Source organism: Suricata suricatta, chromosome 10 (genome assembly GCF_006229205.1).
Source record: "Suricata suricatta isolate VVHF042 chromosome 10, meerkat_22Aug2017_6uvM2_HiC, whole genome shotgun sequence".
Classification (NCBI taxonomy): Eukaryota; Metazoa; Chordata; class Mammalia; order Carnivora; family Herpestidae; genus Suricata; species Suricata suricatta.
The window spans coordinates 125356106-125382789 of NC_043709.1; the positions used below are offsets into that span (position 1 = coordinate 125356106).

At 50.5% G+C, this 26684-nt stretch overlaps 1 protein-coding gene across 1 annotated transcript in view; it reads left to right on the plus strand.

The window, feature by feature from the left end:
- Window positions 1-26684, plus strand: part of FRMD4A (FERM domain containing 4A) — a 619483-nt gene that overhangs the window by 452434 nt on the left and 140365 nt on the right. Inside the window, exon 6 of the mRNA XM_029955588.1 lies at window positions 25003-25097. Coding sequence (XP_029811448.1) covers window positions 25003-25097 — 95 coding nt within the window. The remainder of the gene's footprint in view (window positions 1-25002; window positions 25098-26684) is intronic.

A 26684-nucleotide genomic window follows, 5' to 3' on the forward strand; every position in this document is an offset into this window, starting at 1 on the left:
ATACATTCTGTATTGCAATATGATTCCCACTGTGGTGTTACCTAACACATCTTTCACATCACAGAATTACACATCGTGCGTGTGATGAGAACATTGAAGGCCCACTCACTTAGCAGTTTATTTTTGAAGTATATTATGGGATATTGTTTTCTATAGTCGTCATGCCCAGAACACTCTCGTCTCCTGGTTCCAAGTTAGTATCTTTTAACAGTGTCTCCCCAGGACCCCTTCTCTCCAGCTTCTGTGATTACTATTCTACTGTCTCTTTCCATGAATTTGGCTTTTTTAGACTCTCCATGAAAGTGAGGACATACAGTATTTGTCTTTGTCTAGTTTTTCTCACTTAACGTAACACCCTCAAGATCTACCCACACAATTGCAAATGGCTGGATTTCCTTCTTATTCATAACTGAATCATATCTTAGTGTGTATATATAGATCCCACATCTTCTTTATCCATTCATTCATTGACCAACACTTAGTTTTTTCCCGTGTCATAGTTATTGCAAATACTGCTGTCATAAACATGGAAGTACAGATATTTCTTTAATACCCCGTTTTCATTTGCTTTGGATATGTGCTCAGGAATGGGATTGCTGGATTAGATGGTAGTTCAGTTTTTAATTTTTTGAGGCACCTCCATGCTGTTTTCCATAGTGGCTTTACAGCCCCACCAACAGTTACATAAACATAGTTGACTGAATCGCTGGCCATGTGATTGAACCCAGTCTCTAGCCCCAGTCTGAATAACTTATTAGCATAAAGCCAGGTGTGATCCAGGGCCTTGTGAATATCAGAGACACTTCCCTTGCTGGGGGAGATTCCAAGGATACAGAGCCTACCTCCCAAGAACCAGGGATAAAATAGTTACCGAGGCAGGCATCCAACATCTGAAGGCTTGTTCTGAGATTGTCGAAACAAGACCAAAGTTAATGTTTGAAGTCTTTACTGCCCCCACCCATGAACTTTGGCGTCAGACCACCTTTTAACTGTGTAAGTCCATGAGTTGCTGAGGCTGCCATGAAATATTCATAGGTTGGGTGCCTTAAACATAGCAATTTATTTTTTCCTGGCTCTGGAGGCAGGATTGACTTCTGAGATCTCTCTCCTTGGCAAGCAGACGGCCATCTTTGTGTTTCCTCACATAGGCTTTTCTCTGTGTGACTGCATCCTTGGTGTCTCTTTCTCTTCTTTTAATTTTTTTTAATGTTTATTCTTGAGAGAGAGAGAGAGAAAGAGTCCGTGAGTGGGTGAGGGGCAGAGAGCGAGAGGGAGATACAGAATCTGAAGCAGGCTCCAGGCTCCAAGCTGTCAGCACAGAGCCTGACACCGGCCTTGAACTCATGAACTGTGACATCATGACCTGAGCCAAAGTGAGACCCTCAACCGACTGAGCCACCCAGGCGCCTCCATGTCACTTCTTCTTCTTATAAGGACCCCATCCTACTGGATTAGGTCTCCACTCTTATGATCTCATTTAAACGTAATTAACCTTTTTAAAGACAACATTGAGGGTGAAAGCTGCAACACAGAAATTTGAGAGACAGAATTCAGTCCATAACAGTGATTTTGACCTCTTTAAGCCTTAGAATCTAAATTGTTTTTAGGGAGTATGTACAAAGAAAATAAAAGTAGATAATGGCTCTTGCTTCGAAGGGCAGTTGCGAGGCATGACACAGCGGAGTGTGGAGAGCTGCCCCCCACAGCCCCCCTGAGGGACTGCAGCAGGCCTGATGTCATCGTTCTGAGAGAGACACCCCGTGTGCCGCCTGGCATGAGGTCCTGGTTTCTCCCCTGGGAAGGGAATGTCTCCTGAGGCTGGTTCTCTCTTGCAACCTCGGAAAACCCTCGTTCTCGGACAGGGCGTGTCCCAGCGGGAGTCAGAGTTGGCTCAGCCTGTGCCTGCAGGGACCTTGACCCACTGCCCTGGTGGCTATGCCTGCTGCTTCCTGATCTCAGTCACCGTAAAACGTGTCATTGCTCCTGAGCTTCCCCTCCCGTCCTTCCCCTGGTGAGCCGTGAGCTGTGATGGCCTGGGTCTAAGGAGCATTGAGCCAACTGCCTTTGACATTGGCACCTTGGAAGGCACACGTAACTTAATCGTAACGCCTCGTGTTCTACAAGCTTAAAGAAGAAAGAAAAGAGAGGGATGCGAATCACGCCCAAAGCCTGATTATCTGGGACCTCACTGCAAACCTTAGAACTTTCCAACTACATCTACAGACTTCCTCAGATTCATCTCCGTGGACATTTTAGGGCAGGAAGCCTGCGTTCTGAGATTACCCCAGAGGAGGGTCATTGAAAAGGGATTTCCTCAGAACTGGAATTTCCTTAGTCTCCTGTCTAGATGGATAAATAACGTGGTGACCTCTCCTCAAAACGTCTGTAGGAGTGTTTCTTGCAGCCGGACCCTCAAGTTGTACGTTAATCATTGTGTTTATCTGTTTCATCGGTAGATGGCTTCGTTCGGTGTTATGGGCAGGGTCAGTCTTTTGGATGGTGTAGTACGGAAAATAGGCCCTGTCTCCATCTCCCAGGAGAGGGAGAGAGTATAACGTAAAGAATGTAGTCCCAGCGCCGTCAGATACGGACAAAACAGTTCCGAGAGCAGTCGGCGCGGCGAGCCGGGAAGCGAAGCAGCGAGAGAGGAGTTTAGGAAAGCAGAGCGCGGCGGTCCATCGCAGTTCGGGGAGGTTCCCCTTGATGCTTCGAAGAACGGGATGAGCAGAAAAGTCCCGCCCTGTGTTTCCCGGAAAGGGTGAGTTCTGGTGTCCGCAGCCTGCCTTCCTCGTCCGTCCTCCTTGGAGGTGCTCCCTCACTAGGTTGTTGTGTGTAGAGCCAGAGACAAATTCCTGCCCGCTCTGGTGTTGTCTCAACACGAAGCAGAGCAGAGAGTGAGGAAGCGGACAGGAGACGCCCGGTGGCTCTGGGCGACCGGGGTCCCACCGACTGCCACGGACACCTAGCAGAAGCGGGTAGGATGGGGATTTGAAGGGAAGACAGCAGGAAGTCACGATCGCGCCACCCTCGACGTTTCTTACTGGCAAACGCAGGGTTACGGTGTCCGAGTCGGGGCGCCAGGTGAATGTTATGCCAATGTGAGGGTGACTCTGAGAAATAACATTGCCCAAGATTAGAAGAAACCAGAAGCCGTCCATTTTGACCTGCTGTTGGAAAAAGCACTGTGGCTGAAAACGTGACCCTCTGCTGCTTTGTAATTGTCCACATTCCCCACTGCTGGCATCCTGGTCTGTGGAAATCTCTGGACGGTTTCATTAAACAAGGTCAAGAATCTTGGCTGGGGTTCTTGGATTCTTGGTGTGCATGCGACACAGGGAAGCAGTGATTCGGAGCCCAGTTGGGATTCCAGAATCCCGAGTGTCAGGGACCTTGATCCCTGCTGTGCTCCACCCAGCGTGCTTCCAGAAAAGTTTCTTTCCAGCTCAGTGACTGTATTAAGGAAGAGTGAAAGGAGGCGGTTTGGTTGGTCTGAACTGGTCTTCTAATTTTGGATGGTTTTTTCAAAAGCCCTCATGAGGAAACCATTCCCAAAGATGGGTTCCGTGGAACACGAGGCCCAGAAGGTTCTCTGTGAGGAGAGGGTTCCGTGTCCATAAGTTTGAGAAATGCCTTACAGTGCCTTCCCCTCTGAGATATGGGCACATTTGTTCGTGGAGGCCCCTGGTTAGCTGGTCTTCCCAGGACTGTGAAGAAATGCCACATCTGACTCTTCACCAAGACACACACTGTCTCGGTGTTAACATGCTCTGAACAAGCCACTTGCCCTTTCCATGCCTCAGTTTCCCCCACAAAAGATGGTGATTTCTCTACTACCCTTTCTCCCTTCCCCAGAAACTGTCAAGATAAGGACATGACAAATAGGTGTTTTTGAGCCCTCTGGGAAGACAGGGCCACGAAAATGTCAGGTGAATGTCCTAAGAGTTTTCCTCTGAGAGACCTGAGGCCTGTTCCTTAAAGAAAATTTCTTAGTTTTCCACCGAGCTGTGTAGTGCCAGCCTGCCATTGGATCCGTGAGTAAATACAGTCACAATATATGAAGGGTATGTAACTATATATAAAATTGGGAATGTTTGCACATTAGGCACACTACTGAATACACTTGTATGTTTTTACTGATTCTGTGGCAACTCGGGGAACAACTGGGGTTTTTTTTCTTTAAGTTTTTATTTATTTATTTGAGAGAGAGAGAGAACGATCAGGGGAGACGCAGAAAGAGGGGAGAACAGAGGACCCAAAGCGGGGTCCACACTACAGCACAGAGCCTGGACTCACGAAGTGTGAGATCACGACCTGAGCCAAGGTCAGATGCTCAACCGACGAGCCACCCAGGCGCCCTGAAACACGTGTTCTGATCTCCATTCCAGTGTTGAGGAAACTGAGTCACAAAGAGTTCAGCAAATTGCTGCAGGTCACACAGCTTAAGGAAGGGAGGATCAGGGCTCAGACCCAAGTTTGTCTGGTACCAAAGCCTTCCTTTTTTTTTTTTTTTAATGTTTATTCATTGTTTTGAGAGACAAAGAATGAGTAGGAAAGGGGTAGAGAGAGAGAAGGAGACACAAGGTCTGAAGCAGGCTCTAGGCTCTGAGCTGTCAGCACAGGGCCCGATGCAGGGCTCGAACTCCCCAACTGTGAGATCATGACCCGAGCTGAAGTCAGATGCTTAACCGACTGAGCCACCAGGCACCCCACCGAAGCCCTGCACTCAGTCATTATATTTGCTGCCGTGCTGAGTGAGTGCATTTGGAAAAGAAAGAGACCGTACGTTTCTTTTGAGTTCATTCTGATGACTTCCATCTCAGACCCCCTCAGCAGCCTGACTCTTTGGTCTGAAACAGATGATGCTGTGGCTGTCGGTGCTCTGTGCACATGGCCATCAGGGGATGCTGTGATTGTCTTTAAAGTCCCTTTGCCAAAATGGGACTCACAGAAAAAAGCTGAGTGGACAGGAATTTGAGAGGGAAGAGTGAGGGCTGTGTAGTCAAGAGGAGAAATGCCATTTGGCTGTCCCTCGAGCTCATTTAAAATCTCCGCTCTTAATAGCCTTCCTGGAAGTATGTTGTACGTGAACTTGGGCCTGTCTCTATTCCCTGTTCACCTCCTGTGGCCCCATTCCCTTCTCTGTGGATGTTCTTTGTAACCCTGAAGACTGTTCTCCAGACCAGAGATTTCAGGCACATCGATTTAGTCTTCTGTATGCCCTGGGGATGAAATCAGTCTTCTCAAACGTTCTCATTTTCGTGGCGAGCTTTCAAATTCTGGTACCCTTTGACTATTCAAGAATTAATACTTGGAGGAGCCGAAAGGAGCCTCAGGAGTAAGGGGTTCGATAGCGCCCCATTTTTCTTGCTGGAGAAGCGGACAGGGGATTGAGCTCATGTCTGCAGGCAGAGCTATATTTTAAGGGAGACTAAACTAATTTGCGTCCAGAGACTGGTTTCTTCAGACAGCTGGCTGTCACCTCAGCGCTGGTGTTTTTCAGACCAGCTTCCACATGCTCAGTGAGGAGAACTTCTTCCTGGTGTGCGTCCACTTTGGGTTTGATGTGTAAGCATTCAGCGCCTGTTTTTGAGCATCTGTCTGAAAAATCCCTAGAACAGGGTGGGGGTGGGGATGGGGGCCTTGGAGGTCGGGGCTGGGGGGAGGGCTGTTCACTGTGGTTAACTTTTACTATGAGTCATGTACTGATTTTCTGTTTAAAAGTGAAGTTTGTAAGTATCTTTAGCAGCTTTATTGAGGCATCATGGACAGGTATCAGAATGAACATACTTGAAGTGTGTAATTTGTTTTGATGTACGTATACACCCTCAGAATCCAGCTTATTCTGCAGCCACAGCCAACAGGTGTGTCTGCTCTGGGCCCATCCAACACCCATGGCACTCAATAGCCCTTCTGTTTTTCTTTTTAATTCTTTTAGTGTTTGTTTATTTTTGAGACAGAGACAGAGGACGAGCAGGAGAGGGGCAGAGAGAGAGGGAGACACAGAATTTGAAGCAGGCTTCAGACTCTGAGCTGTCAGTACAGAGCCCGACGTGGGGCTCGAACCCATGAGCTGTGAGATCATGACCTGAGCCGAAGTCAGACACCCACCCAGCTGAGCACCCCCCGCCCGGCGCCCCAGGAGCCCTTCTTGATGCAGCTGTTGGACAGCAGACCCCACAGTGCAGTCCATGGATGGCCGGGCCAGCAGTTTATCACAGATGCTCATGACTCTCTGGAAACCACATTAGGAATTTTGGGGGGCTCTGTGAAAGAAAGGCAAGCATTTCTTTTACTCCTTACACCTTTACCCCCAGACTCTGAGCAGGGTACTCTGCATCATGGATGCAACACGGAGCACTGTCCTGGTCTGGAGAAGCGCGTGGGGACTCGGAGGGTGCGGAGTGGACCATTGCTCACTTGTAATCTGGGTTCTAGAGCAAACTCAGCACGGGGGAGGGTTTCACTTCTTCATTGGCACCAAGTCAGGAAGACGGGCAGGAAGAGTCCTAGGATTGGAGCATTTCAACAGGAACCAAACCTAAAATAAACACTGAAGGAGATCACAGACAGTGAGGGCTTGGAGGGGCTGTGAGGGGACGGACATGAGAGCAAATGTCAGTGCAAGAATTTGAGCTGCTGTTTCCCGCATCCCTCCCCCTGTCCTCACTTGTGCTGCCCAGGTGTACATACAAGAAAAAAAATTACCAAGTTTCTGTTAGTTTTTTTTTTTTTTTGAGGAGTGGGGAGGGGCAGAGAGAAAGGGAGAAAATCCCAAGCAGGCCCCACATTCTGCACAGAGCTTAACACGGGGCTCAATCCCAGAAGCCTGAGATCGTGACTTGAGCAGAAATCAAGACTTGGACACTTAACTGACTGAGCTACCCAGGGACCCCACCAAGGTTCTGTTACTTTTAACATGTTGAGTTACAAAACTTTTATTTCAAACATACCCCTTTATTTGTGCCTCTGACATACAAAGGCCGTGGACATTGTGAATGTACTCAGTACTCCTGTGTTATATACACTTAAAAATGGTCAAGATGGTAAATTTTTGTGGTATGTGTTACCGCAATAAACACAGTCACAGTTTTCTTGAAGAGCATTTGGGTAGTCCCAACCTTTTTTTTTTAAATTTTTAATGTTTTTTTAATTTATTATTGAGACGGAGAGAAACAGAGCATGAGCAGGGGAGGGTCAGAGAGAGAGGGAGACACAGAATCCAAAGCAGGCTCCAGGCTCTGAGCTGTTAGCCCAAAGCGTGATGTGGGGCTCGAACCCACAAACTGTGAGATCGTAACCTGAGCTGAAATCAGCCACTTAACCGACTGAGCCACCCAGGCGCCCCAGTCCCAACCTTCTGAGTGAGAGAATTCTTAGGACCTGCGTTAATTGTCTCCTCAGAATTTCACATCATTGCTTCTTCAGGGGAAGGAAGAAAGAAAGAGGGGCTTAACACCACCTGTAAAATACCCTCTCATAAGTACCGATAGGCTTAAAAAGTAACCCTGCTTAACATTCTCTGGCCCACTTGATACTCGAAAACAGAAGAGGAAGTGGTCGTTCCCCCAGAGGCTCTGAGGCCCCCTGGTTGGTGTTCAGACCATCGTTCCTTCAGACCTGTCCCCTGAGAGTGACCAGATCACACCACCCTGAGGGTGCTCCCTGGACAAAGACGGGAGACCTACCGGACAGCTCTGCGTCTCCCGTGGTTGAACCAACTCCCAGGGAAGGAGAGTGGGCAGGGAGAGCTTCCAGAACAGGGGAGGGGAGGCCGGGAAAGCTGTGGTCAGAAGCTTCTCCCTCCTCTGCTTCCTCCATTCATACTTACTCTCCCTCCAGAAAGCACAACAGATTCTTGGTGGGTCCTGCTTAGGGCGCTGCCCTCTGGCTTTCTGAAACATCCTGTTGGCTGCAAGCTCAGACCTTGACCATGGGATACCACCCAGCCCACTGGTCACCCAGTGGCATGTAGGTACCCTCCAGGGCATTAAATTACAGCTTCTCTTTCGAATGGAAATAGAAGTGTCTTAAACACTCCCCGCTGACGGAAGAGGTATCATACTGTGCTTGAGACAGGGCGCAGCAGTCCTACGGAAGTTTCTTTGAACTTGGACTCTACCTAGCTCTGTGATCAGTCTTGGGACAGTTCTATTTTTCTTGAGTTCCTCATAAGTGTAGTTATCACATCTGATCATGTCATGTCCCTTAAACCTGTAGAATCAAATCCCAACAGCAACCATAGTACTTGTGTCTTGGGGTCGTTGAGATGAACTGCAGTAATGTGTATATCACTGAGCACTTCTGATGAGCCTCTTACCTGCCAGACGCTGTACTAAGGCTTTACCCATTATCAGGCTCTTAACTGGCACCACAGGAGGATGAATAGTGCTGTTATTAATCGAGGGGTTCATTGAACTTGCCTGAGGCCACAAAGCTCTGGAATCGGGGCTCTCAACCATGTGGCCTGCGGCCGGAGCCCCATGAGTGTTGGGAGCTGCTTCCCTGTGAGCTCCTGTCCCAGAGCCCTCACCCAGTACACTGCCCAGCACGCAGCCGGTGCTCCACGGACACCACTACCGCCTCAAGGGGACATATATGTGAAGGCAGCCTATGAACCGAAAGGTGTCAGAACTTGGATACCACCACAGATACACGCCCGCCTGACTCAGTGTTTCTGCCTTTAGAATCACAGAAGCGTGTGATTCTGCACAGGAGAGTCAGCTGGTTCCTGGGCCCCTCCTTGACCCATTCAGCCAGCCTCTCTGGGGTGGGGCTCAGACTTCCCCGGCCAGCCGCATGTGCCGCGGGGGGCTGGAAAGGTCTGCCTTAGAACAGCGTCCCAAGTGGCATTTCTGCCCACACCTCCTGCTTCCCGTTTCTAGAGCCTCCCGCTCTGAACAAAGCACCAGGTTCTGTTTGGGGAACGGATTTTGAGAGTATGGTGGAGCGCCCTGGAGGGCATTTTAATCAAGTAGTTTGAAAGGCCGGCCTGGGATGTATCCCCAAAGGGAGCCATCAGGGAGGGATTGCAGGGCCCAGGCTCGCCGTCCAGGGAGCCGAGTGGGAGAACTGGCTCCCCTCACACGCACAGAATGTGAGTCAGGCCAGGGCTTTGTTTTTGCCTTTGCTCTGTTTTATTCTTCCCAACACTCTCGAGGAAGTGAAAGTCTTGAGGGTCATGCACCAAGAGGAGACTGTTCTTGGGTTCTTGAGGTAGTGGACTTAGTGAATTCTGATAGAGGTGTGCGTCCACGCAGGCGCGGGGACCCTCCCAGGGTACCTCAGTCCCAGTGAACACCCGGGTGCTCCCTGGGCATAACAGCCCAGGAGAGCTCCTACCCAAAGGAGGCAAGCTGAGTTGAGGCGTTGACAGAAGTTGGGGTGTGGCGGGGGAAGTGGAGAGAGAAATCAACAGGCATTCTGTCATAATCACGTGTCAAGGACTGAATGGCGTTCTGCACATACTATCTTATTCCGTCTTTCCAACATTCATACGGTCAGTGGTATTAAACCCATTCTACAGAAAGGACGCTAAAGCTCTAAGAAATTAAGCCATGATCCTGAAACAGTTAATGAGCCACGATTCCAATCCAGGTGTCTGACCCCAGTCCCCTCCTGTGTATTAACCTGGGTAATCCTGGGTTCATAAGACCCCTATTGATGCCCAGGACTCCAGCTGGCAACCCGCGGGGCCAATGTCATCCAGGGGAGCAGAGAAGTCACGTCTGTCTAAAAACCTGACAGGGACTGAATGCGGGGGTCTCACCTTTCTCCTGCCTCTGTGTTCAGCCAAGACATGTCATGTGGAAGGATGTACGTCTGGATTAATTTTTTAAAATCAAAAGTCATGATACTGAGGTCAAGTGTGCACGCACATGTGTGCATATGCACATGCTCATGCTCTCTATGACCCTGAACATGAACTCACGGGGTGAGACTCTCCTTTTGGCCTCTTCTAAAGTGTTAGATGGAAGAGCTGGGGTTGTGTTCGTTCGGAGTCTTATGCTGGTTCTGCAGGGACGGGAGTAGGTGAAATGCAGCAGCAGCAAGTCACCTGCGTATCCCAACCCTCTGCTCTTACAACCACGGGGGGCGTCTGGGTGGCTCAGTCGGTTAGGCCTCCGACTTCGGCTCAGGTCAGATCTCACGTTTGTGGGTTCGAGCCCTGCGTCGGGCTCTGTGCTGACAGCTAGCTCAGAGCCTGGAGCCTGTTTCCAGTTCTGTGTCTCCTTCTCTCTCTGCGCCTCCCCCTCTCATGCTCTGTCTCTCTCTGTATCAAAAATAAATAAAACATTAAAAAAACAACAAACAAACAAACAAACAAAAAAAACCGCGGAACTCCGTGGCCAGCAGAGTCGGGACAAGCACCTGGAACTCCGATCTTGGCCCGGGGCTCATTCTACTACAGCATGACTTTAGGGAGGCTCTGGGAGGAAGCTGTGTTATATTTGCATTATTTTTTCCCCTTCCTTCTGGTGCCAAGATGAATCCTTGATTTCTTTGATGGAGCCTTTCAGAGAGGCTTTGAAAGGCAGCAGCACAGACAACAAAATCTCCTTTGTGCCGGTGACCTGGGCCGTCATCTGACCCTTCCCTCCTGGAAGTGAAGGAAAGAGGGTCCAGGAGTGACAGCTCCCTGCCCAGAGGGCACCCTGCCTAGCAACCAGTGACACTTGCTGCTACAGGGTCACAGCCTGTGATGATTTCTCTCTCTCCTGACTGACAAGCTATTATGAATATAAAGCGTATTGACTGAGCTCTGGGAAGGAGAATGTGAGGACGAGCTGGAGGGGCACATGGGTGGGACCCCAGATGAGCCACTGTGGGGCCCAGACACCGGCGACAGGCAGGATCGGAGGGTCCCCCGCCTGCCCGCGCATCATCTCGCTGCAGGTCTTCGAGTGAGACATTGCAGATGGCCCTGATTATTCTGATGAAACGATTTTCACATGAAGAGACAGGCAGGTGACAAAATCAGGCTGGGATGCATGCCTTCATCCTGGCTTTTTGTAGTCGCTCTGCCAGACCTCCGCCATTTGCTGAGCTCCGCTTAGTAAGGGTGCTGGGGCTGACGGGCCCCTAAGCTGGACCTTCCCTGGAAGAGTCCTGATGAACTAGTGGAGACCCCAGCAGCTGATGGTGCCCCTGACTTTGGGATGCACTTGAAGTTGGTGGGCATTAGAACCAGGAGGAGAGATGAGCTCACCCAAGCCCACATGGGGATTGAAGAGGCATTGACCTGGGAACGGAGCCCAGGGGAACGCTGGGGTTTTCTTATCGGTCTGAAGACGTCTGTTGCTCAGACCCTGGGTCCCTGCCTCACTGTTCACTCGTTCACAGATTCTTGACTCCATCTGCTGCTCATGTAGGCCGAGCGTAAGAGAAATGAACACACGACACTGTTCTGGCCCCAAGACGTGGTCAGTCTTGGAAAGAAACAGGCTGTGAACAAAAATGAAAATGTCGCAGGGCAAGTGCGTCAGGAGAGGTGTGTGTGCCTCCATGAGTTGTGCCGGCCATGGACCCACTGGGTTGCAGGATAGGCACCAGACGGGGGCAGGGGGGCAGTGAGATGAAGGCAGCTGTCTGCACAGCAGTCACTGCACAGGGTTCCCAGTGAGAGGTGATTTGGGCTGTAGCGAAAGAGCAAGAGGCATCGAGGCTGTGGGAGCAGACGGGCAGGGGTGAGCCCAGACATAAAGAGCAAAAAGAAATAGGTTGAGGCAGAGAGACCGCCTTCTCCCTCCCGCTCTCCCACCTACCCTTCTGGTGTTGGGGCCTCCCCTGGGCCATCTCCGAGGGGTGAGTTTACAGACCTGCCCAAGAGGAAGGGTGGACCCAGGCCATTCCCTGCCTCCTGGCCGACTGCCAGCCCCTCCCGCCCCTCCTCCTCAGATCCAAGGGCGCTTGGCTCCCTTCACCTGCTTTCACTTTTTTGATTGTGATTTTTTTGAACATGATTCCTCTTCCGTCTTATCGGTCTGCATGAGGCTGTTTCACTTTGCCTGCATTGGGACTGACTTCGCCTTTCTTAGGCTGCTTGGCTGTAGAATCAAGACAGAATGTCCCTGCCACACCGCCAGTGTCTGACATTAGCATGCATCTAAGACCTAATGTCTCCAAAATTTCTGGCCACCTTCTCTTATGAAAATGTCAAAGACCTCTCCCTAGAATGTATCATCCAGTTTGGGGACATTGTTTTAACATCTGCTTTAAGCAGCAAAAACGGTGCCTAGTGTCTGCCTATTGGGAAGATACGCTATCTGCTGGCCCTTATGCATGGGCTCATATAACGGATTCCTTCTCTGATGCATCTTCCAGGAAAGGCGTGTGTGCCCTCAGCCTGCCGCCTCAGCCTGCTCACGAACCTGCCTCACGTAGCCTGGTACAGGCTGTGACGGTGGCAGGAATTAGTTGGTCTCCCGTGCCTGACCCTCTTCCGTGGCCTCTGTCTTGCATAGGTTCTCAATCCCTTTGTGTTGTGCCGTTTAAAACGTTGCAAGCCTCCTCCAAACCTGGAAGTGGTCGGGGGGCGGGGGTGGTAAAGAATAAAATAATATTTTTGATCCGAGAACAAGGCTATTACGAACGCAGGCTCTTTCTCTGGACCCCGCGGCACATCATCTGTTCTCATCCGCTTAATTAGCACGACGAGGGGAGGGGGCTGCGGTGCCTTTGGCGTTGTTGCCCGTCTGATTTTAATGAAATCGCTCTTGAGGAATAAATATTTTTCAGCAAAGTTGATCTTCCCTCCTTCGCCTCCCAGGACGCCAGTACCTGCACATTTTCCTCACTCCTAACCCAGGGAGAGTGCCTTTTTAATCATATTGAAAATGACATCAGCAGCAGAGCGCATGCATCTCTCCAGCATGTACCTGCCAGCAGTTTGCAGGAGAAATGGGGGAAGGACCCACAGGGAGGAGGCCTGGGGAACTTCCAAATTAAAATGCTGACAAACATTGGCAGGCCAGTGCCTTGTCTCCGGGCATCTCACTGGAGCCGGAGAGAGGCTTCTTTCTCTCCTAGCCGGTAACTGTTATTTTAACCCTGAAGAAGCAGGAGTCAGGGGCAGGTTTGAGAAGGTAAAGGCCCCCGGTGAATGGAGGTGGGTGTTATTGAACAGACCCCGGATGGAGAAGGTGCGCTACTTAGGGCATGTCTGCCCAAACAAGTTGAATTCCAAGGGAAGTCGTCTGCTTTCTGTTCTCCTTACCACAGAGTGATGCTCTAGTCACGGCTCTTGAGATAGAAGATACAACAGCTCCATCCAAAGAAGGTTGAGATTCTGATCAGAGATGGTCCTCGGCAAAGCGAGGAGGGCTTCCGTGATTTTTAGGGGGACTCAGTTACCGATCGAAGGAGAAAAGGGGAGCCTACTTTTATCGAGCATCTTTCGCATGCTGGGTGCTTTATAAACGATCAGGTATTGATCCTCACGACTCTGAGCCCAGATACTGCTGTCCCAGTGTTTCAAAGCGAAAGTAAGGGCTAGCAGCATACCCGCCGGGGAGAACTGTGTCCAGGCCCTGTGGTCTGAATACAAGTCTCCTCTTCAGATTTCACGAAGAGACACTTTACCCTTTCCGTCTTCATGAACTCCCACGCCCACCACCCTAGAGGGCCGCCCACATCCTTTGAACACCAACCACTCTCTAGGCAGAGGACATCTCTTCTCTACATTACACTGGAAAAGTTAGCAGACCAACCTACCTAGCCGTGCAAATGGCTCCAATTACTATTCCTCTCTGCCCCGTGGCCACACAGTGCCTTCACTAATGACACTCCTACGAGCTCCTAGCTGCAGCCGACCGTAACATTGATGGTGGGAATGACTGAGGCTGGCCTTAAGCATCATGACCTCCATAGCTTGCACACAGAGCCCATTTCAAAGATCGAGTTTCCCACAGTGTTCTTCTCCACTCTTCCCTGAGCACCGAGCAAAGAGAATAAATCAGTGTGTCATGCCATGAAGATCTCAGGTTTGAATGGCTCCCACTGCTATTGGGCTGACCGGAAAGGGAACGAATCTTCCGGTTTGGTCCTGGAGAACCCACTTCACCTCCCAGTGAATGTGTGAGCAGTTCATGCCCCAAATCATGACGTATTCCTCACTGTAGGACAAGACAGGGTCATGGTGGGGTTGCAGAACAGGCTTTTTTTTTTTATATAGGAGCAAATTAGAAGTGGGAGACACGGTGCCTGTGGAAGATGAAGCTTGAGTTCCAGGAACCTCAGCATCCCCATCTTTGCTAGAAATATCTCGGAATTGGGACTTGGCAGCCTTATCCGGTAGAGCCAAGTTGACTATTGTGTCTCTCTGTGTCTTCGCCTCAGCGAAACAGTTATTATTTCATTAATGCAAAGAGGCTGCCGAGGGGAGCCACCCCGCAAGGGCGACAGTGTCCCTTTGACATTGCCGTGAGCGGGCTGGCGTCTGGGGGTTCCTGTGTTAATCAGCAGGCTCTCCCTAATGAACACCTGCCCGCCCGCCCAGAGTCCCAGGGGGGCAGGTCCTGAATAAAGCAGGCTCCCCAGCTGGCTGGCAAAAAGCACTTTGCATTTCTGGAGGAGCAGTAATTATGCACGCCTGTCAAAGCCTTCCCATTGGGCATCATTCAAATGCAGGGATGAGAAAGACTCCGTTTCCCAGACTGATACCAACCCCAACTTTTCTGAACCTGAGATCCAGCTGTATCTGAGCAAAATGCGCAAGAAGCATGTGGAAATAAGAGGAAGAGAGCAGGGAGAAATGACAGCATCAGAGAAAGAAGAGTCTTCAGGAGTCTCGCAGGGGTGGAAGGACAACCGGGAAACCGAACCGTGTTCCCGGGAGTCCCCGTCTCTAGGCTAAATGGCAAAGTCTGTCTGTGGGCAGGAGAGAGGATGGGGAGGTGGGGGAGGGAGGCCATTAAAGGAGCCGGTCGTGACTATGTTGGTGTCAGGGAGGAAGTCAGTAGGAGGAAGAGGGGCACTGAAATAGGGTTAGGAATACAGACACGACACGTCTCTTCTCGGCTTACAAGTGCCATTGCCAAAGCAGGTATCATAGCATCCTGTAGAAACCGGTGACTGTCACATCCAAGCATGTGGCCTCTGGCCCTGTGTAACTCGGCACAGCCACGCAATCTCTGCCCAGCGGTTCTGTGCTTGGGAGCACGTGCGGGTGTCATCCTGTCCTGTGGTCTGCGTCCCTATGAGGCTGTTGTAACACTCAACTACGGGACCCTTTGGCGCATCCCAGTCTGCCACTGAGAAACCTTTTCTAAGCACCTGCTGTGTGTCAGGCACTGGGCTAGGTTGCAGGGCTCCGATATTTCCTAAAAGCTGATCCCTGCCCTCCAGGAACTTACTGCCAGGCAAAATCCTATTGCATTTAGAAAAAGCAGCTTCAGTCCCCTCCTGATCGCACTGTTTATGTTACTGGCAGGATCTGTACTCAGCCTTTAAGCCAAAGCTTTAGAGTCACTCCCAGACTCCCGCCTTTCCTATGCCCTGTTGCCCCTTGAGAGGGGGGTTGTGACCTTGGGCACGCTAACACTTGTAAGCCCCCACGTCCTCATCCAGAAACTACTGCAGGATTGTTTTGAAGATTGAATTGGATGAGATAAGCGAAGCTTGCAGCCCAGAACGGCAGGAGGCGGCCTGCAGAGAAATGACTGATGAGGGGAAGCCCTGGGGGGAGGCCGGGAACCTGGGCCCCAGGCGAGTGTGTGCAAATGACCGCTTTCTGCTGCCAGGACACCCCCTGGCATTTTTGTGCTTCCTGCCCCAGAACTTTGCGGCCCTTTCCAAAACAACCCACACAGGGTCTGCTTACATGGGACCAGAGAAGGGCCCGGGACTGGTGGTTGCTCGGACCCCAGACCGACTTGTGCCGGCAGCTAAGGGACCTCCCTCGTCCTTGTAGGTCCCCACCCCCGGAGCCTTCGTTTCCTCCCCTGTAAGCTAAACGGGTGCTTGGTCTGCCTGACTCTGTATATAGTCAAGCGTGCAGGGGGGCGTGCCCTCCCTTGCCATCCGGCCAAGACCCGCCAGTCCCTAGTGGTGTGTATTTGGTTTGTTACTGCTGCCTGTGCATCAGCTCCCTCCTCCATCAAGTGGGGGTGGCCCAGGCATGCATTTCTCGGGCTTCTGGTGAGGACTGACCCATCAGTTTGTGTACAGCACCCAGCACAGCTGTGGGACAGAGGCCGCAGCCATAAACAAGCAGTTCGTGGTGGGCGTGGCCCCTGCCGGCCACTCCTAAGCTGCAAGTACAGTGTTTGTCTCGGGTTGTCTGGCCGAATGGGGACTTCTGCATAGAGATGCTCTCTCTGGCAGGACCAACTTGGGGACCCCTGCTACCTTTCCCAGGAGCCTGGAAGGCCCCAGACCCCATCGTTCCTCACATCAGCCTGCAGCGAGGAGGTGGAGTCTGTTGGGCCCAGCCACAGACCCAGGGCCACGCTCAGAGGACAGGAAGGAAGCCAGCCTCAGCAGCTAATCAGCTGGAGCACAGAGAGGGATGGCGGGAAGGGGAGGGCTGCCAGACACTTGTCCCCGTGCAGAATGACCTCGTTCTTTCTATCACCGGCGCCCCCTCCCCAGGAATAATGGGTAGCCCAGGAGCCTCGGCCCTGCTTATTACAGAGCCCCCGGGGCAGGGGGAGGGCACGACTCAGGCTCCCAGCTGCTCTGGGAAACACAGGAACGGTCAGGGCTTCAAAGGGACTGCGGGCTCGGGCGTCCTGTGTTTGGAGCTGCCCTTCCGCCCCCGCCCTCCCTCTAGGCTTCCAGAGGACTTGGAAAGAAAGGGCAGAGTGACTGAGTTTCTTCCCATTCTGTCTGCCACCTTCCCAGCCACGGCCACTGCCAGGTAGGGAATCCCTGTGTCATGGGGCCCAACTGCTGCCCCCGAGCCACCCCTGGCCACCCATCGGTCCAAGAAGTGGATTGTCCTAAATGGCCTTGGGGAGGAAAGCAAGGGAGGGGCAGTCTTGGGACCTCGGTTCCTCCCCAGCACAGATGGGAGCCGTTGGATGTTTTAATTCTTTTTAATGCACTTAATTCAGAAGTGGCAATTTGCTTGATTTAGGATCTTTGCGATGCCCCCAGGGGCACGGTGGATGACAGGCAAGGGCATGGAGGAAGAGTGCCCTGCGTTGAAACCCCTGTGCCCTTGGCTGACCCAGGGCGGCTCTGGCTTCCTTGCCTAGAAGGCCAACAGTATGGTAAAGAGAGGACTCAGAGACTGATCAAAAAGATCCCATTGGCTCACGCCGCCGTCAGCCAACTGGTGTGGAGTCTCCTGCCCTCAGGAGCGGTGTGTCAGGCCCTGGGGGGCCACCAGATCTTTGGGGTTTCAGTCTGAGCATGTGTGTCTGTTTCTTGAGGCTGCCATCACAAATCACCACAAACTTGGTAGCTTAAAATTAGAGAAATGGGCATCTGAGTGGCTCAGTCAGCTGAGAGTCCAACTCCTGATTTCGGCTCAGGTCACAGTCTCAGGGTTTGCAAGTTCAAGCCCCGTGTCGGCTTGGGGAGCGGCTTGACAGCGCAGAGACTGCTTGGGATTCTCTCTCTCAAAATAAATAAACTTAAAAACAAATTACACAAACATGCTCTCCCTCTCTCCATGCCCTCTCCCCCACCGCCTCAACTGGTGTGTGCGCGCTTGCTCAAAATAAATAAATTTAGGGGAAGAAATTACAGAAACGTATTCTCCCGCAGTCCTGGGAGGCAGAACTGGAATCAGTCTGCTGGCCAGGTTGCGCTTCCTCCAGAGGCGTGAGGGGGAAATCCGGTCCTCGAGTCTTCAACCTGCTGCTGCTTTCCGGCCTTCCTTGACATGTGGCTTCGTCACTCGTCTTGCCCTCTCCGTGTGGCTTTCAGTGGCGAGCGCCTCTGTGTCACAGCTCCCTCTGCCTCTGCCCTAGAAGGGTCCCTGTGATTCATTTAGGGTCACCTGGATGACGCAGGATAAACTCTTCCTCTCAGGAGTCTTAATCCTATCTTTTGTAACATAGGGAATACACATGCCAGGGATTAGGAGATGGACGTATCTTTGGGGGGGGGGGCCACCATTCAGCCCATTACAGGGGGCAACAAATCCTGTCATAGAAAATCCGCCATGGTCATACGGCACTGTTGACAACAGCCAAAACATGGAGACAGCCCAAGTGCCCCTCATCAGATGAACGGGTAAACAAAACGTGGTCTGTCCACACAATGGAATATTACTTTGCTTTAAGAAGGAAGGACATTCTCACCCCTGCTACAACATGGATGAACCTTGAGGATGTTACGCTAAGTAAGAAAAGCCAGGCACAGAAGGACAAATACTATATAATCACACTTACCTGAGGCACCTAGAGCAGTCAGGCACGTAGGGACAGATTGGTGGTCACAAGGGGGTTGCTCTTTTCATGGGAACAGAGTTTCTGTTTTGCAAGAGGAAAATGTAGAGATCGGTTGTGTAACAATAAGCATAACGTTGTGTCTGCCCAATATGATCCCCTATGGAATACGCTTCACCATATTGAATTAGATACTTAAAAGTTGTAAAGATGGTAGATATTATGTTCCCTGTATTTTCTTACAATTGAAAACTTTTTAAATTAAATTAAGTTCACCACAGCACAAGGGCCTGCGTCCCAAGGGTGACTGGGGTAGACCTGGCAAATGGTACAGAAATTCAGAGGAAAAAGAGACCATTTGGAGGGGGCATGGTCAGGGAGGGCTTCCTGGAAGAAGTGGGCCTTGAACAAGGTATATTTATACAGGGAGGGGGAGGAGAGAGGGTGCGATGGGCAAAAGTTAGGAAGTAAAAACGAGATCCATGGTCCCTCTACACTGATACAAAAAGCTTGGACACAAATGAGCACTTTTATGGGGAATTGGGCAGAGTGAGTTTGCACAGATAAATTGGATCTAGAGTCAAAGAGTGGCCTGAAAATCCAGGCTGGCACCGTTTAGAAGGTTATTATAATAATTCATAGGTGAGGTAATGAGGGTCTGAGATAATAATAAACATACAGGGCACTCACTTGGTGCCAGGCGCTGCCTACGCTCTTTCTGTAGATCAAAATTAATTCATTTAATCCTCAGAGCAGCACTGGGACATGGATACAGTCACCATCCCCATTTTGCAGCTGAGGAAACTGAGGCACAAAGAGATTAGGTAACTTGCCCAAAAATCTGTAAGGAACTGGCTGGATTTAAGAGATCAAGATGGGGGTGCAGAATGGCTATAAAGCGTTTCAGAATAGGTGGATGGACCTTGAGAAGGTTGGGTGGGTTTTAGAGAAGAAACTACTGTTGATAATGACATAAAGATGAATGTCTTAGGGCAGGAATCCAGTTCCTGGGTCTTGGTGGTGATTTTAGAGATGAAGATACTGATGCTCAGAGAGGTTGTACAGTCTGTCCAAGAGCATCTGTCTGGGATGTAGTTGTTGAGTTTAAAGAGATGGTACAGTATGTGAGTGATGGTGAAATGTGGCCGGGGAAATTGAAGGGGAGATTGGGTACCACGGATCGTCCAGTCCCCCTCTCTGGGTTGTGTCAGGGCGGCTTACAGAGATCACCTGGAAGGAACAACGTCTTGGGGACATGCCTCCAGCACTTCATAGCCCTGCATCCGTGTGACATGTCCTTTGATCGTGAAGGCAGACCTTAGAAGGCAGACCAGGCATGAGACAGGGCTTGTTCTGGAAACCCGTGTGTGCCTGGCGTGTGTACGTTTGCCACTGGGATTGTCCAGAGCCCTGCAGGACTCAGATCGGGGTGGTAGAGTCAGACCACAGCGCCCAAGAGCTCCCCGGCCTTTCCCCTGAGGAATGTGACCGAAACCCAGGTTTCTAGCCCCAGAAAGGCCATCTTGCTAAGAACATCATGAGCAGCTCCATCAGGCAGCACATTTTGAGTGGGATGTTTATAAAGAGATTCTATTTCTCGTCTATAAGGAGGAATGAAAACTTAGAAGGACAAATGAAAAAGGAATCTGAGAGAGAAAAGAAAATGAAAAGGGGAAAGCTCTTGAGTGAGCAGAGTTCTTCACAGGCTGGAGGGAAGTCAGTCTTAAATACACGGACCTCATCGGGCCGGGACAGCGCCGGCGACTCAGAACGGTCTGCCTCTCACCTGAGGCGCACGCGGCTTGCCCGGCTGTCCTGTAGACCTTGACCGGGCCGCCAGCTGCCTTTCTGGCCTTGCTCCCAGCCGGGTCCCTGCAAAGCCCCACAGATGTGTACAGCGCCGGTGACCAGCAAAGTGCAATCTCCAGGCTTCTGTAAACATCCCTTCAAAGCACATCTCGGCATAAAGCTTTGTGCTTGCCCAGCACCTTTCTCTAAATGAGTTTAAGAAATGTCCGGAACCATGTAGCGCATTAATCACCATGGTGTCAAGGTGGGATATTGTCTCGGGTTGCCAGAGCAGGAAATCGCAGAGCTGACGCCTTAAGTGGTTTTTAAACCAACCATACGGAGAGTTCAAGAGTAATTGATATGGTGCCTGAGTCCATGAGGGTAGGCTGGGCTATGCCTTGATGACAAACAACCCCTCACGTCCCAGGGGCTCACCCGTGCGTTAGTTCCTGCTCATACTATGCATCCACCAGGCCCGGGGACCAGAGCTTTCCTTCTTGCCGAGGTGGCAGCTGGCCGGTCACCGTGACCACGGAGGAAGAAAGTGTGGCCTCTTCGGGGGCGTGACATTCGGGAGCTATCACTGCACCATCTTTTGAGATCTGTTATCCTCCCCTTTAGTGCCTTTATTTCCCTCTTTGTAAACTATGCGTAATAAACGTAGGCTTTTCATGGAGAGTGGGGCATAGGACCTATGATAGCCATTGTATAAAAGCAACAGGACTAACCCTTTTCGGTTTTTAACCAAGATGTGAGTTCACATGGGTACAGTTCTTCAAAAGAGGTCATTGGGGGCAGTAGAGGCTAGCCTGGCCGTCCGGCTATCGCTCAGAGCCTCGTGGTTGTGAGTCTCCGAGAAAATTCGTTTTCTCACTGCAGACAGCGTTGTGGTGACAGGGTAAATCACAGGGCTGTGTCACCACAGAGCAGCCAAAAGTCCGTCTCCACGAGGCTCCTAGCATGGCGTCCGTCACTCTGGTGATTTCTGTAGTATGTTGGTCAGTGCTCAAGCTCTGCCGCCTCGGAAGCACACTGGTTCATCCTCGGGAAGGTTCACATTGCCCAAGTTCAAAGTGCCAACGTGTAAATCCGTAGCGTGCTGTGCTGGCCTCAGGTGAGTGATATCACCCTCCCCCACACACGGCCCTCAGGGCACACGGGCCTTGACTTCTCAGCCGAGGGCCAGAGTCAGCAGAGGCAGGAGGGCAGAGACGTGATGCATGTGGCCCTAGAGACTGGCCTGACTTTCTGTGGAATCCTGGCTTTGCCGTGCGACCCAGGACGGCCAGCCTGACCTCTCCAGGTCTCAGAATCTCCATTGGCAAAGAATGATAGACTCTCATGCTCGATGGTAAGGCGATCACGTAGGAGCGTGTTCGGCACCACACCTGGGCCACAGAGGTGCCACACTGAGTTCCGCAGAAAGCATGGCATTAGAAGGGGACTTACAGGGATCAGCATTTCATCTGGTCAGCTAGAGTCGCCCCAGGCCCCCATGTCCGCCATGTAAATGGCTTTGCTTCTGGGGCCTCAGTATTCAAGGCCTGTTGGCTAGGACCACATCGGCTTCCCCTCCATCCCTCACCCCAACACACCTCCCACTCACCCCATCCCTTCCATAGAGTGATTACTATGCTTAATCATGTTCCAAAAAAGAGCTATACCAGCCCTGAGAGTATTTCTTTTCCTTCTTGAGTAAGTTTCTGTGTCTCTGATCACTTCCATTGAGATGTTGGCTTTAACATTTAACTCTCAAAGGTAAGGAAAGGTTACTCCTGTCATTTCCATGTTTTGACCAGAAACAGAACCCCCCATAACCCCCAAGAACCCACAATAATCACCCCTTATTATAAAACCAGTGTGACCCAGCGTGCTCACTTCTACTGCTGTCCCACTCCCAACACTTGACTTTAAGTGACTTTGGCCACTTAGAAAAAAATCAAATCTGTTCTGAGTGCAAAGAGAGATTCTCACCAGTGAGGATGCTTTTACACATGTGACACAGGCTTCAAAGGCGACCCAAAAATTTAGTAAAAATGTTATGAGAAGTAGCAGGCATCATAGAAATCCTGTGACCACTTAGAAAGGAATGGCAATGATTTGGACAGATAAAGTATGGCGCCCCAAAATCCGCCATAGTACCTTCCAAATTCAGTCACAGCCTGTGCATCAGATGCTCTGTGTCTGGGCAGCCGGGGACCCCCTGTTGATTAGTGTCTCCCAGGGAGAGGAAACCCTGCTCTAGCTTCAAACCTAGTCCTGTCATTTCCAGGCACTTTCGTCGGTGACTTGATGGTCAGTGAGGCCCAGAGACTGCCACCTTGTGAGCCCAGGAGGGAGACAGCAAAGGGAAACCATCTGCTTTGGCTTTTAAAAAATGTTGGAGTGCCTGGGCGGTCAGTCGTTAAGTGTCTGGCTTAGGCTCAGATCATGATCTCATGGTTTGTGGGTTCCAGCCCTGCATCGGGCTCTGTGCTGATGGCTCAGAGCCTGGGGCCTGCTTTGGATTCTGTGTCGTCCTCTCTCTCTGCCCCTCCCCCACTTGTGCTCTGCCTCTCTCTCTCTCTCAAAAATAAATAAATCTAAAAAAGTTAAAAAAATAATAATGCACGTTAGCTCATACTCTGTGGCCCTAGTAAGCGCTCCATACCGGCAGGTGCTACGTGCCGCTCATTTCTCTGTCCTGCCGCATCAGTTAGTGCCGGGCTCATGTGAGACAGTCAGGACATGTTTGTTGAATTAAAGGAAATACACCCCTATTAGTCTGTTTGGGCTGCCGTAACAAAATACCACAGACTAAGGGGGCTTAAACAACACTTCTGGAGGCTGGAAGTTCAGGACCAGGGTACCAACCGAGTTGAATTCTCATGAGGGCTTCTCTTCTTGTAGACAGCCACCTTGGGCGCCTTGGCCCTGTGCCCTCACATGGTGGGGAGGGAGAGTAAGAACAATCTCTCTGATGTGTCATCTGTAGTCACTGTTCCATTTGTGACAGCCCCACGCTCACGACCTCATCTAACCCTGGTTATCCTCCCAGAGGTCCCATCTGCAAATATCACCACACTGGGAATTAGAACTTCAACATACGAATTTGGTACAGTTCCTAGCAACCCTCAACACCTGAAACAAGAGGGTGCCTGGGTGGCTCAGTTGGCTAAGTGTCTGAATCTTGATTTTGGCTCAGGTCATGCTCTCACAGTTTGTGGAATTAGGTGCCATGTCGGGCTCTATGCCGATGCAGTCTGCTTGGGATTCTCTCTCTGGTTCTTTCTCTGCCCTACCCTCCCCCCCTTCTCTTTCTCTTTCACAATAAATAAACTTGTTTTAAAAAGTGAAGTAAGAGCTGAAACTGTCATGTGACTCTTGATTGACACGTCCCTTCTGCCCTCTCCTAAGAGAAAAACTCAACAGAGTAACCAGTAGAGTAGGAAATCTACTTGGGAAGGAACACTGATGGCTTTGATAGTGGCTTTGCAGGTACCTGACCCCGAAGCTGATTTAGAAATAACTACTCCCGATGGCAGCATGGAGACATGCCAGAACTTTCGGCATGAAAGAACCGCAGGTGTTGTGTGGTCAATACACCGTCCCCCTAGTCAGCTGCAGTCAAGGTGACCACAGAGTGCCAGGAGATGAGATGGCAGTAGAGGAAAAGACCTTGCCGAAAGTTCTGGCATGATTTTTAGATTGACAGAGAGGTTTATTTGGTTTTATTTTTCTTTTTAATGTTTATTTATTTGAGAGAGACCAAGCAAGGAAAGAGGCAGAAGAGGAGCCCCCAAGTGGGCTCCATGCTGTCCGCGCAGACCTGGATGCAGGGCTCGAACTCACAAACTGTGAGATCATGACCTGAGCCGACACCAAGAGTCCTGGTGGACTGAACCACCCAGGAGCCCGAATTGACAGAGATGTTTAAGAAAGAGTTTATAATAAAAACACTCTTATATAAAGACTCTACTTTGGAAAGGCAGCTGGAGGGTGAGTTTGTAACTTACTCTTCAGTTCTGTTCCCAGTGTTCTTTGACCTTAATTTTAACATTCCCGGAGGAGGGTACTTTTATTGTTTGGATTTAAAATCGTGGTGTATATAGAGTGGCCAAGGACAGAGTCTCTGGGGCTGGGATTCAAAAACCAGTCCCCAAACTTGCTTCATCTCTGGCTCCCGTCTCCTCCCCACACAGCAGGGCTGATCATAGGAGCCCCTCATGGGGCTTTGATGAGGCGCAGAGATGCTGGTATGTATAAACTACTAAGAACAGGGCCTGACACGGAGCAAATACTGTGTGAATGTATATTAAGTGCATACACATAAAAATATATTTCAATAACGCATCTTCCTGTCAGTGCATAAAATGTTCTCCTGTGCAGGGAGGAAGAGCCAGAGAGCCTGCTGGACCTGCCAACAGGCAGGTATCATTTGTCACAGAGCAAATTAGTAGGGAAACAAGGCGGAAGGTCTCCACCTGTGCATAGCTTGTACTTGGCTTCTTGCTCAGCAGCGTCCTCGTGGTCTGCTCCTTTGGGTTTTACAGAAACCATTTGCGGGGTGTCTGGGTGGCTCAATCGGTTAAGCATCCGACTTCAGCTCGGGGCATGATCTCAGAGTCCGTGAGTTCGAGCCCTGCGTCAAGCTCTGTGCTGACAGCTCAGAGCCTGGAGCCTGCTTCAGATTCGGTCTCCTTTCTCTGCCCCTCCCCCTGCCCATGCACTGTCTCTCTCTCTCAAAACTAAATAAAACATTTTAAAAAACCACTTACATTGATGTCCTTGAGCTTTGAGACATTGCATTTAAAAATCTGTATCAACCTGAGATGGTGTGTCTTAGGAAGAGTCATCCCTGCTCACTTGTCCCTTGTCTGTCGCATTCTCCCTCCAGCCCAAGCTCTTGGCCAAGGAGCTCCTGGACCTCGTGGCATCGCATTTCAACCTGAAGGAAAAGGAATACTTCGGAATAGCCTTCACGGATGAGACGTAAGTGCTACCCCGAGCCCTCCGATTTTGCAGGGAAAGTTCCAGCTGTCAGCAGCGGGATCAGCTGCAGGCCACTTGGGTCCCGCCGGACGGGGTCAGTCCAAGTTCATCCTCCAAATTTCAAAGACCTTGTGATCATGCCTGGAACAGCCAAAGGATGTAATTAGGGCGATGCTAATAGAAAATTAGTAGGTAAACTAGTTCTCACCGTCCAGCACGTTCGTGTTGAGAACTGAAATGCTTATTTCTTTAAAGTGGATTCAAATGGGTTTGTTTCCCATTAAAGTTAAATGAAACCTTCTGGAAATTAAATTATTTCTCTTCAGTGTTAGAGTAACAATAACAGGAAATGAATTTGATGATAAATTCAAAATGAAAAGTATCGGTGCAGGTTCACTGTCTCAGCTGAAATCAAATATAAAAATCGAAAATTCGTATCATCCCTCCAGTGAAAGGTACTTTTGTTTTCAGTGGTTTTCAATTTGGCTCTGGAAAGGGGCATTTTGCAACACAGGTAAGGAATATCTTCACTGAAATTGCAATTTCCTTCTTAATATACTGTTATCAAAAGAGAATAGCGGCACAGATTCCTAGATAAGATGCAAAAGAGATGTTTCATGATTTTTCCCCTTTGTGTACACATACACACACACACACACACACACACACTCCTCCGCATATTTGGAATTACAGAGATGATTTCCTAGAATACTGGCAGATGCGGGTTAGGTGAGTGGCTGGACAAGACAGTACAGGGAAGGCCAGGCCCCGTCAATCAAGATGGCGCTATCAAGGCAAGGCGAGTGCAGAGGCAAGGGCGGGCGGCGAGGTCATTAGATGTATCTGCACACGGTACATGTAGCCTCAGGCGCTGGCCGTCTGATTTATTATCTGAATCGGGACAGCAGGAGTCAGAGGGCACGTAAACTAGGGCCGTCTTGGATTAAACTGGAACATTTGCCTTCCAAATGAGCAGCCATTCGGGCGGTGGTGGGGTCAGGTTGCAGGGGTGAGGAGCAGAGCCACGTGGTCCCCAGGAAAGCCGGGGGAAGCCAGGTCAGCCTGTCCCCTGGAGCCCATAGGGAACTGAGCAGAAAGGAAAGCCGGGTGTTAGTCCTGGTCTAGAATGATCCCTGTGCCCGGAGGGAGGACCAGAATGCACGGCTGTGAGCTGGCGGCCCCTGGTGGGAAGGAGCCAACACGGTAAGAAAACAAAGCCTTTCAAACAAATACACACCGAGAGCCTCCACTTTCGCAGATGCAGATGTTTTCTGCCCCTTTTCCTGAGAATCACTGGGAAACCCTCTAAATTGCTATTCATGCATTTCACTAATTAGAAGGAAACCAGAAGTTCCCATTAATCATATCCCATTGTTCTCATTGCCCAAGTATGTTTACTCTTGTTAAAACATCCGTGAACTCTCCATGAGTCCCAATTAGACTTCCCTTTTGAATAAACAAGAGTCACAAAAGGAGCATGTCGTCCCAGGCCAGCGGGGAAGAAATACTCCTGCCGAATGTCGAACATCACCACCTGAACAGCAGGGGCCGGAAGGAAGGTGAAAGTCACCCTCCTCCCGAGAGAGG